Source organism: Sus scrofa, chromosome 9, assembly GCF_000003025.6.
Source record: "Sus scrofa isolate TJ Tabasco breed Duroc chromosome 9, Sscrofa11.1, whole genome shotgun sequence".
NCBI lineage: Eukaryota > Metazoa > Chordata > Mammalia > Artiodactyla > Suidae > Sus > Sus scrofa.
In genome coordinates this window covers 125808401-125825845 of record NC_010451.4, presented here as the reverse complement: position 1 = coordinate 125825845, position 17445 = coordinate 125808401, and the positions used below count along the sequence as shown (strand labels likewise).

Here is a 17445-nt window from a genome sequence, read left to right as displayed (position 1 = left end):
GTGCTCAGTTTCCTAACTTTATTTTATTTTTGGTCGTACCTGGGGCATATAGAAGTTTCTGGGCCAGGGACCGAAGCCATGCCACAGCAGTGACAATGCCAGATCCTTAACCTGCTGAGCCACCAGGGAACAACCCTAACTTTCCTGAAGTCAGAGGTACATGGGTAAATATATATGATGAGACTTATGGATGATTATGGGTGTTCTTGGGCCCTAGATTTGAATGAAGCACATCAGTTAAATGCATCATAAAGAAATTCACAGGTTCTTTGCCTGGGGCCCAAGGACATGATCCAGAGAGTTATAAAACTCTAAAATTATATTTAAGGGAGTTCCCATCATGGCTCAGTGGTTAATGAATCTGACTAGCATCCATGAGGACGCAGGTTCAGTCCCTGGCCTTGCTCAGTGGGTTAAGGATCCAGCATTGCCATGAGCTGTGGTGCAGGTCACAGAGATGGCTCGGATCCTGCATTGCTGTGGCTGTGGCCGTGGCTGTGGCTGTGGCTGGCAGCTACAGCTCTGATTTGACCCCTAGCCTGAGAACCTCCATATGCTACAGGTGTAGCCCTAAAAAGCAATAAAATAAAACAAAATAAAATAAAATTATACTTAAGAATTTTGTGTATATGATACCACGTGCATTTTTATAGAGAGAGTTTTGATACCTTTTGTAGACTTCCAAAAAGATGCTACGTCCTAGCAAAGTTAAAGATGCCTTGGATGAAGAAAACTAACCAGACACAAATGGCATTGTACTGAAACTTTTTCTTTTTTGGCCGTGGAAATTCCTGAGCCAGGGCTCAAACCCTTGCCACAGCAGTGACCCGAGCCACAGCAGTTGACGACACTGGATCTTTAACCTGCTGAGCCATCAGGGATCTCCTGCACTGTGATATTCTTTATTTAATAGTCAGGGTTCTCTTTGAGAGGGCAAATGACTCCTCAGTTATTGCCTGTTCTTATATCTTTAGAAAGCTAAATAGAAATCCCTGTGCCTGGAAAGGATACCATTAATGCAAATACTTTAAACACTCTATTTACTCTGTCTGATTCTCACAAGTAAACTCGAATGTGTAGAAGAAAGCATATCTGAAAATCTGATATGATTTATATTTGGTACTATACTCAGAAACTCTTCCATCAGGCCAAGTTTTAATAATCTATATTTCTTCTTTCTCCTCTAAATACAGTGAAAGAGTCGAGTTTAAAATCATTATCTTACTCTGCAGTAAACTGTCATTTTCTTTAGGCTGCAAAATTAGGCAAACATCACCACATTCAGGAGCCTATGAATTGTCAGGCACAGTGGCTGTAGATGGTAGGAGAATAATGAGTGGTTAGGTACCTGAGTAAAAGGTAATGCAGTAAAAATAAATGAGGTGCTCCCATTGTTTCACAGGATTTTCACCAGTCAGAATGACCATCATTAGTAAGTCTACAAATAGCAAATGCTGGAGCGGGTGTGGAGAAAAGAGAACCCTCCTACACTTGGTGGGAATGGAACTTGGTGCAACCACTATGGAAAACAGAATGGAGATACCACAGAAAGCTAAACATAGAGCTACCAGAGGAGCCAGCAATCCCACTCCTGGGCATCTGTCAGGACAAAAATCTCATTGCAAAAGATACATGCACCCATAGCCATGTTCATTGCAGCACTATTCACAATAGCCAAGACATAGAAACAACCTAAATGTCCATCAACAGATGAATGGAGTAAGAGGATGAGGTACGTATACCCAATGGAATACTACTCAGCTATAAAAAATAACAAAACAATGCCATTTGTGGCAACATGGATGGAACTAGAGACTCTCATACCAAGTCAAGTCAGAAAGAGAAAGACAAAAACCATGGGATATCACTCATATCTGGAATCTAATATATGGCACAAATGAACCTGTCTACAGAAAAGAAATAAACTCATGGACTTGGAGAACAGACTTGTGGTTGCCAAGGGAGAGGAGGAGGGAGGGGATGGACTGGAGTTTGGGGTTAGTAAATTCAACCTATTGTATCTGGAGTGGATGAGCAATGAGATCCTGCTGTATAGCACAGGGAACTGTACTTAATCACTTGTGATGGAACATGATGGAGGATTATATATATATAATTGGGTCGCTCTGCTGAAAAGCAGAAATTGCCAGAACATTATAAATCAACTATAATTAAATTTTTTTTTTTTTTAAAAAAAAGAGAAAATGAATGCAGATCAGCAGTTTCGAAGCTCTTTTGAACTCTCATTGCTCTTCTGACAAAATCTCTCCATGGTCATCTACAGATGCAGCTCAGTGTCCTGGCCTTCTACACACCATAGTAAAATGAGGCCAAGTGTCCAAGGGTGGACCTCAAATTGCAGCACTTGACCCCTGAAACACCTGTATTCAGGACAGAAAGACCCGACTCACAGTGATAATGGGGGTAGGGGTGATGGATGACGGACTCCTCTGTTGGTAAAATAATTCCATTTTCAAAGAAACGTGCTTTTAAAATTGAGCGCCTCAAGGCAAGGGACTGTTTCCTCCTTATTTTGTATTTCATTTTTCTATCCTGAGTCATAGCATAATGCCCTAATAATTCACTCCAAGTGCTAAATAATTTTTAATGCATTTTTTGCTATTTGCTTTTCCATGCCACCATTAACGTCTTAGAAAACCGCTTGCCCAGTTGTGGTACAAAAGTCAACTGCAGTTTGGCACTGTGACCATTTCTGACTTAGAGTAGTCCACATTAAGTTTCCCTGTAAGTATTAAAACCATCTAATAGTCCTAGTTTCCTTATACTAGGAGTACTTTTGCATCTGCCTTGAGAGAGACAGAACAGAGGTAGTTTTGGTACCGGGAGGAGAGCTGAAAAGTAAGTCAAACCATGCACTATGGACCTTTAGTAACCACAAAGTATGAATCAAGGCAGGTTTAAATCCCCTCAGGTTCACTCAGTTTTGCTTCTTACCAACTGAAGGAAGAAAAACGATTTCTGAGGGAGATTAAATCTGAAAACCAAGGCCGCTCAGAATGACTCTAATTTTCAGCATGAAGATCTCAGTTTAATTTTTTAAAAAATCAACCCTATAAAACCTAGATCCGAATTGCATTTAGGTTGTCCACATGCTAGTTGGACCAAAGAATTATTTATTTATTTATTTATTTGTTTGTGGTCTTTTTGCCTTTTCTAGGGCCGCTTCCACGGCATATGGAGGTTCCCACGCTAGGGGTCCAATCGGAGCCACAGCCACAGCAACTTGGGATCCGAGCCGCATCTGCAACCTACACCACAGCTCACGGCAACGCCGGATCCTTAACCCACTGAGCAAGGCCAGGGATCGAACCCACAACCTCATGGTTCCTAGTCGGATTCGTTAACCACTGCGCCACGACGGGAACTCCCCAAAGAAATACTGAGCAATGGTAAAAACCCAGGAAAATAATTCATAAGAAGTCAACTTCCAATTTTTGTTGTATAAACTATGCTGAAGATCATATGAAGCCAAACACATATATTAAGAAGGAGACATTTTAATTCGGGAGGCTTAATAGTCAGATGATACATAGGAGGGCATATTCACAATATTCAGGATGATTTTTAGGTAGCGAGGAGAAATAGGGAAGTTTGGTTCAGAGAAGACAGTGAATTCCCTTAGAAATCTGAAACCGGCACATGCCACAGACTATGTAACAGCTCTTTTTTGAATATGAATGTATTCAAGAGAAGGAATGCTGTTTATATTGAATCTACACATGCTCCTTGGTCCAATAAATGATCAAGTTATAAACTTTGCTTCTGTTGTGTTAAACACCTCATAGTCTACACCCTGGATGCCAAGTAAGAAGGGAAATCGAATTTCAGATGACAACAATGAATTTCAGCTTTGAGTAAACAGAAGTAGAATTTCAAATATGGAAAAGCACCAGAAGGGATTAGATCATCTTAAACATCTTGTCAGGGTTTGTAAATGTTGTTTCAAAAGATCATTTACAATTCAGGTTTCAACTTTTACAGACCACCTCTGACGACTAGGCAGATATTTTTATTGCCAAAAAGCTAGTGGAGGAGAAATAATCCAAACACACAGAGTAAGAAAAGGTCTTCACCATTAGAGTGGGAACAAAAATATTTCTTTCTATGCTTCTCTTTACTGAAAACAAAACGTTATCGGCAAGTTGAACAGCTTCTGAACCAACATGTGTGAAACGTGGTAATTATTCAATCGAAAAAGTTTGTACAAACCAAGATTTCACTAAAAGTAAAAACAACAATAACAAAACCTCAAATGAGTATATAAGCATAGCCAAGGAACACTGTAGATTAAACTCTTACTTCAATTCATTACTCATCTGTATTTTTTATACCGGTACTCTATGCTGGTCTTTTAATGGTGTATTAGAAAATTTCTTCTGTGGAGGACGGGGTCTACCTTAGAGAGGAGTCTGCTGCTGAAATACTATCGTCCCTTGACTGATATATATACACAATTTAGGAATTCTTAGAGAAATGCTCAAATAAAGGACCACAAAAGTAAAAAAAGAAATAAAAATAAACATTGAAAACATTTCAAAGGCAAAATTGACCCATGATGCTTTAACAATAGTTGTGGTATATTCTCAATTTAGAATTTTACTCTTCTTCAGAATAAGGTTTTCAAATTATAATTCTTATAGTTTATAACTTTTGCATTTAAAATTCACCCCCTGCAGTGATAAATTTAAATTCTATAAGCATGCAGGACGTTATTACCATATTCTATACTTCATTCCGTTGATTGCATATGGGACTCTGAGATCATAAGTACATGTTCAACTGCCACCTGGCACAACTTTGTTTCTTACCGTCAATGTGAAATCCACACACTCCTAGAGAAGCAACTTGGAGACATAGGCTGGAATTCCCACTCCACCGCTACTGGCTTACAAACTGGGGTAAGTTCCTCAAGCATTCTGAGCCTCAGTTTCCTTGTCTGTAAGATGCAGATATCACCTGGCTCATGGCACTTCTCGGAGGTGGGTACTGATCGCAACATGTTTGTGACATTGGTAAAGAACTCGGAGCAGCACTGGGCGTGCAGGAGGCAGGTGCTGAGGATGGTCTTGACTGCAGCCTGAGGTCCAGGCAGGAAGGCAGGTGCACATAATACATGGGGACAGCAAAGCTCTGTCTCTAGGCAAAGGCTCTACTAGTTTCTACCTGACTTCCCACACTTTAATTAATTAGCAGCAGCAGCAGCCCAGGAGACTCTCTTATACATAAATATTCTTAGAGCCACATTTTTGGGGGGTCTTTTTAACACTCTAGCCATCTCCTTGCAAGCACAGCTTTGTAACAGAGAAACCAGAAATATCATTATCCTGACTCCCGAGGCAACATTTCCCTTGAAACATGACGTTGTTTTATTTCTTACCTTCTCGATTTTTTCATCCAGCATTCTGAAGAATTCTTGTTGGCTTTCAGAGATGTGCATGCTGAAAAACAAAGAGTCGTTAAGTACATGTTTCAATCCTTTCTTACGCCTAGCTCCCTCAAATGAAAAATGCTGAGTCCCTAAACTTTGGGGCAGTCGTTTATTTCTTGCAGATTTCTTCACTCAAGAACTCTGAAGCCACATTAAGGATGAATGTCATTACAGTAATGCTATCAACATGTTTCATAGCAGTTTATCAGTTCCTATAGTTTAAGGAACACAATTTCCTTTCAACGTGCATGTTATTTCTAGTGGTGCTAATGGGAGGTGCACGACCATTTTTTTCTTCAGATACACATTTGTCATTAAAACAAAAAGCACAGGCAAGCAGCACATGGCACATTTCCACCGCGTGTGTAGCCGTAACAGGAAATACATCTCAATACTACACTGAAATGTGTATTTTACAAAGGCGGTCCGTGTCAGCACGGTATTCAGCTGACTGTGCAGGTGTGGGCCAGCAGCTAACGAGCCAAGAACTTGCCGCTGCCCCTGAACATCTGTACTGGCGAGAGCAAATGTTCATCTTTGGAACCAAAATCCTTCCAGAATGTGGGAGCGAGTGCGGAGGCAGGTCTGAGTGGCCTCGTCCTGTGTGTTTGTCCTTTGCTATTTAACAGCATACTCAGTGACATGGACATGGTTGGTGGCATAAAACCAAGAAGCTAAGGAGAGCAGAGAAGATCACAGATGGGAAGGAAAGGGGCTTGATGGCAACATGGTCTTGATGACAGTAGTTTCCATCGAGCAAAGAGCTGCGGGTGCTTCAAGGAGGTGCGGGATGCTGTGGCAAGAAACACATGGCCCAGCGTTTCTTTCGCTTCCTATTAGTGCCCATTGGTTCAGGAGCTGGGGGTGGAGGTGGGGGTGGGAGATGGCTCTGGACTGGCTTCTTTCCTCCATGTCTGGCTGTGGTGAGCAGCTCACCTGCCAGCCCCTCAGCATCAGGCCTCACCCCTCAGGGGCCACAGAGAGTGGCACAAGTGACCCGAAACCCTTCGGGCCCCCCATGACAGATCAGAAGGCTTAAAGGAGGTTTTCCCCCTGTAAAACCTAGATTTAAAGTCTGGGAGCACAGTGACATTAGCCTGGTACAAGAGAAAATCAGTGAGAAGATCTGAGAAGTAGCATCAACTTTTACGGTTATAAGGCACGTTCCCGTGTATCCTGGAGTCTTTGCCACCCTCTCCATGATCATTTAAAGAAGGCGGATGTCCTGTTTCAGAAACAGGCCCTCTCTGATTGCAGGTGAGAAAGGCAGGGCAGAAGCTAGGATGATGAGAGTGGATCAAACACTCTCCTCTCTTTCTCAGGCTGAACAGAAAAGCCATTTTGCCGAGCTGAGTTTTCCCAAATTCCTTACGGTTTTACCTCTTTAATGGCCAAAACATTTTTTATTGGAGCTACTTTGGATGCAAGTCTTTTAAACTGTATACTCAGTAACAGATGATGTATCTCAAACATTACTCAACTTGAATGACCTAAGTGGCCACTCCCATGATCTTAAGTCACAACCCTCTTCGGGAATCCTGGGGCAGCCTGAGCCTCGAAGATGGGTAGAGCTGGTTCTCTTTAAGCAAAATGGCCTTAAGAACCTCCAGGCTTCTGTTCTTCACCTGCTTTTGAGCTTCTTCTTTCATCTCTTCCTACCAGAGAAGGTCTCAGCCTCTTTCTGTTTTTTTCTCAGTTGTTGCTTCAACTCCATGCTTAGAAACTGCACAGCCAGCTTGTCGGTGTTGTGTCTCAACTTAGTGTAAACAGGCTCTGAGGGAGAGCCTGGGGGATTCTTATGAGTGGGAACCACGAACATCCTGGCATCCGCTGTGGCTGCTCAGACACCTTGGGGCATCTTTGCTGTTCTAAGCCAAGCTCTCAGCAGACAAGGTTGCTGGACAGCTCTGGGTCTCAGAGAGGAAAGGCATGAAGATTATATATTTATATATACACACACACACAAACACACCAAATAGAGAACCATATATACATTAGTTTCCCTAAGAAATCCCAAGAGACATCATAGAAATGACACTTTTAGGATTTGCTGTTCATCACAGAAAGTCTGAGGTTAGCGTTTTTTTGTTTTTGTTTTTGTTTTTTGTTTTTTGTTTTTAGCATATACTGCCTTGCACACAGCAGGAGGGCAATACATATTTAATTAATTGGGCAAGTGGTCTCTCTTTAAATTCATGAGCCGTCACTGAGCCTGCAGAGTTTGCTAGCATGGGGGAGGTGCAGACCTCAGATTCCTCATTTTTAAAACAAGCAAATGTGTCTCCGAGGTCCTTTCTGGCACTAACATTCTGAGATGGCTGCTAATACTTACTGCCATTAACTCCTTCACAGAAACATCACAACATGAATGCAATGTTTAGTACTCTTACACGTGCATATTAGATGGACAAGAGGGGAGACCTTAAGTAAAAGCAACACTGCAAATGTGTCTGGCAGCTCTGAGATGGAAAATGCACAGGCTCAGGGTCCCTATCAAGAGCTTGAGACCCAAGGAGAAGGACCTCAGGATGCCTATGTGGTAAAAACCTCAGGAGATTCACTTTCATGGGGTTTAACGACACACATTCTAAGCATAAACCAAACCAAACCAAGCAAAACCAAACCAAAACACCTGATCCAGAATTAATTAGACAAGGCAGTGTATTTTCAACCCCATTTGAATCCTGAACTAAGACTTTATCTCACTCTGGGTTAGAGAGCGCAGTGATCAGCAAATGAACTTCCACGTTCATTTGCACACGAGCCCCGTGAGACACAACTCTAACCAAAGGCAGCACCTGACCCCGGTCGGCTGGTCTCTGCTGTCGTACTCCAGTGCCAGAGAAGGGCTGCCTGCTTCTTCCTCCTCTGCGCGCGTTAGGACATACCTGCCTCTACCTCACGGCACACCTGCTACGAAGCATCACGCCCCAGACTGATTCGCTATCTTGCCGCCCTGAACGATAGCAACGACACCGTGGAAGGGTGACTTGTTTATTCTGAAATCCCGATGCACTACGTTAACTCTCCCACATAAACTCTGCTGTCCCTGGAAGCATGGCCCACGGTGCCAGGGGGAGCAAAGGCCCGCAAGCGACTTGTCACCTGCGCCTTGTCTTAGGGATACCGTTAGGGGTGGTATAATCGGAGAGCAGGAGGCTCACTCTGCTGCTCTCCACGCCTTCCCTTCAGAGAGAAACCCCGAATCTCTGCAACGGGGGCAGAGACAGAACGTGCCCTCTGATGAAGAAAATCGCCCCATGCGGACTGACTCCTGCCCAGACAAACCTGGATGCCCTCTTCTGCGGAACACCAACCCAGTGGCATTAGCAGCAGTTCTGCAAGAGAACGCACTGCCCTGTGAGAAACAGGCCCTAGGTAACGAGTGGATTCTTAAATCCCTTCCAATGGACAATGTGACGACTGTGAGGGAGGAGAAGGGGAAAAGCACGCGGCTGGCTTTTTCTGTCTTTTCTCAGGGCTTAGGATGGGTTAATTGAATCGTTTCTAATCCAGTTTATAAAGTACAGATGCTTGAGGCTAGGATTAATCAGATCTAAAATCTGTTACAAAAGCCTCTATGTTGGTAACAATTTCAGTTATCCCCACTTCTCTCTAATAACCAAAATTCCACCTTAGAAAACACAATGCTCCCCCTGGAACAGCTCGCTCTCTCTCTTTTTTTTTTTAAATTGAGGTATAGCTGTTTGACAATATTATATTAGTTTCAGGTGTACAACAAAGTGACACAACATTTTCACAGACTATACACCATTTATACTCTGGAGCATTTCTTGTGGCCCCTAGTTGGCCCTTGCCAGGCTCTTGTGAGTTAACCCTGCCATCAAATCTTCTGAGACTTCTCTGCTTCTGGAGGCGAGAGATGATGATGCTATGGAATCTTAATGACAAGTAAGCAGATGAATGAAAGGTGGACAGAATGAGCTCTAGGGCTGAAAGACTTTCATTTTCAGTGACTTAAAAAAACAAAAAAAAGGGCTTTCATTTTTAGTGACTTAAAAAAACAAAAAGCTTCCAAAGAATAAAAACCGAAGTCACAAAAATAGGAGAAGGCGAAGTCCTAATTCCTTAATACTTCACCTGCTGAGATGAAACCCAGCTACTCCGTGGGTTCCTGCCCAGTCTTAGCCCAAGCATAATTACTGCTTCATGATCATCCTTACTTTCTCAGTTGCGCCTCCAGGAGGTGGGTGACTCCTAATCCTCACACCAGGACACACCCTTGCTAGTAGTTCCTGCATGGCTCACTTTTATTTAGCTAATTATTCTTTAAAAATAGTATAACAGGAGTTCCTGCCATGGCGCAGTTGAAAGGCATCTGACTAGGAACCATGAGGTTGCAGGTTTGATCCCTGGCCTTGCTCAGGGGGTTAAGGATCCAGCGTTGCCGTGAGCCGTGGCATAGGTCACAGACATAGATCAGATCCCGCATTGCTGTGGCTGTGGCCTGTGGTGTAGGCCAGCGGCTATAGCTCCGATTCAACCCCTAGCCTGGGAACCTCCATATGCTATGGGTGTGGCCCTAAAAAGTAAAAAAGAAAAAAGTATAATAAGCACCCTTGAAACCAAAACCAAAACCCAAAGCTGGGATCTTAACAACAATCTCGAGGTTACTCACTTCCCACTCATGCAGGATTCCCCCTGACTCAAGCGAACCATCATGGCCCCCCTTGCCTTTCATCCTCTTTTAGAGCTTTACTCCACCTCTCGATGTGCTTACAAAGCAGATGATTTATTTTAGTCGTTCTTAACTTTACAGAGTCAGCAGGCTCCATGCAATCCTCAGGACTTACTCTCTGTCCTAGTCCTGGATTTTCAGGGTCCAGCTGGGGCTGTGCGTGGCTGCAGTGCACTTGTTTTCACTGCTCATGTTCCGCTGTGTGACTACAGTGCAGTTCACTCACTCCATTTCCTGGTCAAGGGCATTCAGGTTGTTTCTAACGGTTAAGTTATTCTCACCAAGCGGCAGACACTGTCATAAGCAACGGGCGTCCGTTATTGCATTTAAGCCCCAGCCCTCTAAGACAGGATTTTTCATCTCCATTTTTCCTGGGGGAAACTGATGCTCAAAGACATTAGGTTACTTGCCTGAGATTATAAAGTCAGGGAGAAGGTGCTTTACATGTTGCATCAAATGCAAGTATAAGGATCATGTGCCTTCAGTAGAAAGAAATCTGCCATTGTTGGGTATGGGACTGTCCTTCTACTCCTGGGGAAAAAAGCCTCATTTTATATGATACAATAAACAATAACTTCCTGGGTCCAATATGTCAGCAAGCAGGAAAAGTAATACCCTTCTCTTAGCCCTCCAGAAAGATTTCTTAGTCGAATTCCAGAAACCCAACAATCTGACTCACAGTTTCAAATTCACACGTGCATACACACACACACACACACACACACAATCATTATGCTGTGTGAAAAACAGGGGAATTTCTTCATAATTTTAATGTGAACACATGAGCCAATTTAATCAACTTCTTTGAAAGCTTCAGCACATGCCAATCTGCAACGCAGGCCATTTCAGTGTGTCAAAGTTAAAGAAGTAAGGATTTGCTCTAAAGGAAAAAAGAAATTCTCCTTAATACAGTCTTTCTCCACAACTCAGAGGTAAGAGACGCATTTAAAAATAGCATATATCGAATGTCTTGGATGAGAAGATAATTTTGGTAGTGGCATCAGATATCTGCTGTCCCCAGCGGCGGCTACGATTAGTGTAGATCAAAGTGATTACCAGTGAAGTGGACTACGGAGGATGGCACTGCAGCATGACACTGACCTAAGGGTGCCAAAATCCGGTTGCACCATTACACTGACACTGTAAACGATGCATGGATTTTAAAATGCCCAGTTTTCCTGTGCAATAAAGAATTACATCCCTGAGCTCACTTTCCACCCCCCTAAAGATCCATCCCACCCACCATGTCACAGTGGCCATGGCTGTGGCAATTCCAAGCCAGGTTAAAGCAATTCCGCTAACTTCTGTCTCAACTTCCTGGGAAGACGCAGAGAATACAGCTCCTTCCACCGATGGTACTGACGTATGGGGCGCTATTACACACACGTAACAGATTTACTGTCGGGTGGAGGTGACTGTCCAGTGTACTCAGGTGATCAGTACCCTGGAGACTTGTTCCTATTTAGGCCAAAGAGCACGAAAGAGGCTTGTGGTCTCTTGGAAGAAGAGCAGGTAGAGTCATAGCTACACCAAGTGCATTTTATCACCAAGGGAGACTCAGTTTTAGGACAATCTAGAAAACTAGTCGTTATTTTCCTTAATATTTTTAATTGTGAAATATTTGACCTAGAAAAAATACAGCGTTATTTGTACATTTTAAAATAAGAATAATTAAAGGAACACACATATAATCACCACTCATGTTAAAAAACAGAACCTCTGGTTTCATTGACTTCTGTCCACTTAGAAAGAACCGCTATTCTAAATTTAATGTTTTTTCATTTCCCTGCTTACCTTGTTCCCCCTGCCCCCGCCTTTCTAGGGCTGCACCCGTGGCATACAGAGGTTCCCAGGCTAGGGGTTGAATCAGAGCTGCAGCCGCTGGCCTACACCACAGCCACAGCAACGTGGGATCCGAGCCGCGTCTGTGACCTACACCACAGCTCATGGCAACGCCGGATCCTTAACCCACTGAGCAAGGCTAGGGATCAAACCCACATCCTCATGGATCCTAGTCGGGTTCATTAACCACTGAGCCACAATGGGAGCTCCTTTCTACTTATCTTTATTGTTTTATCATATACATATTTATATTGCTTAGTTCTGTCTGTTTTTAAACTTTACATAGTGAAACTGTACACAGGCAGGTTATCTTACTGACTTACTTCCACGACCTTATGTTCATGAGATTCCTCCACCTTGATCTGTGCAGCTACAGGTCATTTTCACTGACATATAGTATTCCCATCATAAGAACATACCACATTTTTGCTGTTCATTATATACTTGATGGACATTTGGGTATTACCTTCAAGCACTTTAAGAGCTCATGCAAATAGTGCTGCTATGCATACTTCAAATTATATCTGCTGGCACACATGCACAAGAGTTTCTCAAGGGTATATACCTGAGAGCGGAGGTGCTCGGGGGCCAGGTATGCCCAGGTACAATTTTACTAGATAATGCAAACTATTTTCCAAAGTAACTGTATCAGTTTATATCCTTACCACCAGGGGTTAAGTGTGCCTGTTTTCCATATTCTGGTAAACCTTTGGATCATCAGACTTTTGTGTGTGTGTGGTGTGAAATGGGATTTTTTTCCCTATGCATTAGCTCTTCATGTTTCCTCTTCAGTCAAGTGGTTGTTCACGTCTTTAGCCTGTTTTTCTGAGTTCTGTTTTTTATACTTGATTCAGAGAATTACTTTATATAGGCTGAAAACCCAACTATTGTTAATTATATGTGTTGTAAATATATTCCATCATTTTGTGGCCTTTTACGCTTCTTTACAGTGTATATTGATAAAGAGACATTCTTAATTTTAATGCAGTCATAAACATTCATCATTTTTTTTTAGGATTCGCATCCTTTGTGACTTATTCAAAGTTCTTCCCTACCCCACAGTCATAAAGATTTTCCTCTTTAATTTCTTCTAACTGGCGTGAAATGTCAGCCCTGTCGTATGTGGTGGGTCTCTCAATTCTGATTCATCAGACTAAACCACACTGTTTCAATGACTGAGACTTTATCACAAGTCTTGATTTTATCCGGTAGGCAAAATGGAGCTCACTCTAAGACCACTTTTAGCTTTACAAATAATATAGGAAAATAGGAACCAGAACTTACTTTGCTCTGGGCTGATGAACTAATCCCGGAATCTCTTTATTGGTTTTAAGTCTGACATTTGAACTGGCACTTTTTTCCTGAAACACATAAACACACATATAAAAGACAGGATGAGAATCAGCAATTAAACAAGAGCATGACTTTTCATCACCAAAGTATCAGATTTGTTTGGAAGTCTCTACGGTTGGTTACCTCACAAGGACCAAAGTCCTTTTAAAGAGGCCACAGAGCAGTGGTAGAACTGCCAAATACTGGATCAGGGAACATCATCAAGAAAAGAGGAATGAACTTTTATAACAGCTCTGGTTCCCTTTAGAAAATTATATGCACGTAATATTTGATTTTTAGGTGGAGTTACTGAAAACAGTAAGATAAAGAACAGACGAGTCTCGTGTTAAAAAGAGCAGCAGCCATACAAACGCAGCCATTGTTTGCTTGCCCAGGTTAAGTGACTTTGTGTATTTTATTTGCGAAAGACAATTTCAGTTACTGAGACATAAAACTGCACAAGCATAAAGACTGTCCAAGCAGTGACAGGGACAAGAATGTGACCAAAAATAACTAAAATTTCACATTCACAATGAATATTAAAATTGAATTCAATTAAATGAATAAAAGTCAATACCAGCCCATATTCCAGAAGTACTTCTTTGGTGTTTAGCCTGATCTGATTTCTTATTCCCAGGAAACCCATCACATGCAAAAGAAATACTCTCAGATCTTAAAATACAAGTCTATTGGTAAACACACCGTCTCAATAATGCTATTGCTCTGTGTTATTACAATATTATCTTCAAAACATAGTCAAGGTGCTTTTTAATTTGCTCTCAAAACATTACCCTCCCCACTTAAAAAAAAAAAAGAAGGAAGAAAGGAAAAACTCTTCTAAATCTATTTAATAGGTGACTATATGTACTTCTGGAACCTGAGGTGTGCTGATAATTAAAGATCTAGGCTAGGGTACGGAACAGAAACGCCTGTGGGCCGGCCCACCACTCTCACCACCTGCAGAGTGATGTGGGATATGGCACATAAAATAGATGGTCCCCACATGAGCTCTTTCAAGAGTTCAGGGGTTTCCATGGTGACTCAGCAGGTTAAGAACCCGATTAGTATGCATGAGATGCGGGTTTGATCCCTGGCCTTGCTTAGTCAGTTAAGGATCCAGCATTGTCGTAAGCTGCAGCGTAGGTCGTGGATGCAGCTCAGATCTCGTGTGGCTGTGGCTGTGGTGTAGGCCAGGAACTGCAGCTCTGATTCAACCCCTAGCCTGGAAACTTCCATATGCCGTAGGTGCAGCCCTAAAACGACCCCCCCCCAAAAGAAAAAAAAATCCTTCATACGTTTCCTAGGGCAGCAGAAGCCATGTCAGTCAGTGAAACTGCCATGACTTACATGCTTGGTTGTCTGCTGTTTACCATCAAACATGAGCTTATCTCTCTAACCTTAGTCCTCCAAAATACAGAACACTTTTGTTTGTGATCTTCTAGAAGAAATAATTATTACAATTATTTTGCAGACGAGCTTACCTTCTTTACCTCACAGTAAACTCAAGAATGTTTTCAGGAACATTTAAAAAGCATAAAATATACACCGTTCCTTCTGGCTACGCAGTCAGGGAATAACAGGTGAACAACCTGATTTTTTTACAAAGAAGGTAGGGGGACAGTTAGAAAACTGTAATGCACTAACTCCAGGAGGGCAGGGCTACATTCCTTCTTTTTGACGGGGGGGCACAGTGCCTGGTGAGGGGCATGGCACTTATGAGAGGCACTCATTAAATATCAGTAAAACAAATGAACAGTGCCAGCAAATACATTTTTTAAACAGAGATAAAAATGAGTCAACTGTAGTCTCTGACTAAAGATGTAAGTTCCCTCCAAATGAATCATTTTTTCCCTTAAACTTTATGTCTGCTTGGATTAAGCACTGAAAATGGATGCATTTGATATGACAGAACCTGACACTTTTTTCTCTATTCACACAATTTCCCAAACTCTTTGAACTTAAATAATGCCATCATGATTTTAAACACTACTGAAGCAGGAAAGTGGCTTCTAATTCTAAGAATACAAGTGACATATGACTGTATTCTGTTTCTATTCATTTTATTAAACTGTACCCTCATAAGTACACTGCCTCCCCAAGTAGTCCTTAAAAACACATTAGAGAAGTTGTGGTTGCCTGGGCGGGGAAGGGAATGGGATGGACTGGGAGTTCAAGGTTTGCAGATGCAAATGACCACATTTTAGAATGGATAAGCAGTGAGATCCTGCTGTACAGCTCAGGAGCTATATCCAGTGTCTTGGGATAGAACATGATGGAAGACACTGAGAGAAAAAGAATATATTACATTTTGATATATATACATGTATGACTGGGTCACATTGCTATACAACAAAAATAGGCACAACACTGTAAATCAACTATAATAAAGACCCAACACACTGTGTTGCTTAAAAAGAAGGACACCCCCTCTCCCACCAACAGACTCAAGAGATGGGGAGGACACTTCAGGTGTCAGGCACAGATGTGAACTTCCAGGAAGTGAAAAGACCAAATGTGAGGCAGAGGCAAGGGGGTGGGAGGAAGCCGCTGAAGAGTTCCCAGCTACAAATGTATACAGTTACATAGACATCTCTAGCTATTTATAACATATTTGTTTTTACAAATTACCAATCATCAAGATCAGTAATAACTCATGGAACACCTAATACAAGTCAGGTACTATTCTAAGTGATTTGCATTTATCAACCTATTTTAATGTTCACAAGTATACATTTTTTATAGGTTTTTTTTTTTTTTGGTCTTTTTAGGGCTGCACCCACAGCATATGGAGGTTCCCAGGCTAGGGGTCCAATTGGCACTGTAGCTGCTGGCCTATGCCACAGCTGCAGCAGTGCCAGATCCGAGCCGCATCTGTAGACCTACACCATAGCTCACGGCAACGCTGGATTCTTAACCCACTAAGTGAGGCCAGGAATCAAATCTGTGTCATCATGGATGCTACTTAGATTCGTTTCCACTGAGCCATGATGGGAACTCCACAAGTATAGAGAGACTAATTCATCTTTAGGCCCACATACCTCTCTGGGGTAGGTACCATTATTATCCTTATTTATTTATTTATTTATTTATTTATTTTTAGGGTCATACTTGGGGTGTATGGAGGTTTCCAGGCTAAGGTCGAATTGGAGCTACAGCTGCTTGCCTACACCGCAGCCATGGCGATACCAGATCTGAGCCACATCTGTGACCTATGCTGCAGTTTGTGGCAACGCCAGATCCTTAATCCTCTGAACAGGCCAACGATGGAACCTACATTCTCATGGAGACAAGTCAGGTTCTTTGCCCTGCTGAGCCACAATCCCTGTCCCCGTTTTATAGATGAGGAAGCTGAGGCATGGAGAGGTGAGGCACGCATGAGATCCTACAAGTCATGAGGAATCGTGCTGGGGTTTGGATGAAGGCAGAGTGTCCCTGGAGTTCATGCTATCAGCCACTAGTCCTCAGCTTTTCAGAATCGAGACTCCTTACCAATATTCTCCAAATTTTAATACATTTCATCATACAATAAGAAAAAAAAATCACATTTGCTAAAATCAGCATCAATTTCATCAGAAAAATCATGACAAAAGCTCATGATGGTGGATCCAAGTTTTCCAAAATTTTAATTTTGGTTTAATGTGTCTATTTCATGATGAGCAACAAATACTGACAATTGTTTCCTTTGGAGTAACAGGCTCTCTTCGTTCATTTTGGAGAAAATGTCTGCTAAATACCCCAGTCTGAATACCCATAATTTGTCGGTCAGGCATTTTTTTCTACAATGAAGATGATATCCCATAAAAAACAACTGCTAGTTTAGCTTGCAACTTAATCAACTGAAGAAGTGCTTTTCCATGAGATAAATATCTTACTTATTGATGTGAATTTCAACACAGAGACTATTAAAAAGAGAAACGTCCAAGGCCTAAGAGTTAATAAAATTAAATAACTTCTACTGCTTCACCAAAGGCATTCTTAGGGAAAAGAGAATGTATTCTTTCCACCACGAGTGCGTGGTGGTGGTGAATACAATGGCTCTAATAAGAGCGGCGCCACTGCCTGGATTTGTGCTAAGGCACAAGTAGTTTTACCCATGATTGCTCTGTGCCGTCAGCGCAAATGT

General features: G+C 42.1%; 1 protein-coding gene across 3 annotated transcripts in view; it reads right to left on the bottom strand.

The window, feature by feature from the left end:
- C9H1orf21 (chromosome 9 C1orf21 homolog) overlaps positions 1–17445 on the bottom strand; it is a 232921-nt gene that overhangs the window by 20157 nt on the left and 195319 nt on the right. For all 3 annotated transcript variants that reach the window (XM_003482739.3, XM_021063814.1, XM_021063815.1), the window contains exons 4-5: positions 13275–13351; positions 5399–5459 (exon numbers count right to left, since the gene is read on the bottom strand). In XM_003482739.3, the coding sequence (XP_003482787.1) occupies positions 5399–5459; positions 13275–13351 (138 nt within the window). The remainder of the gene's footprint in view (positions 1–5398; positions 5460–13274; positions 13352–17445) is intronic.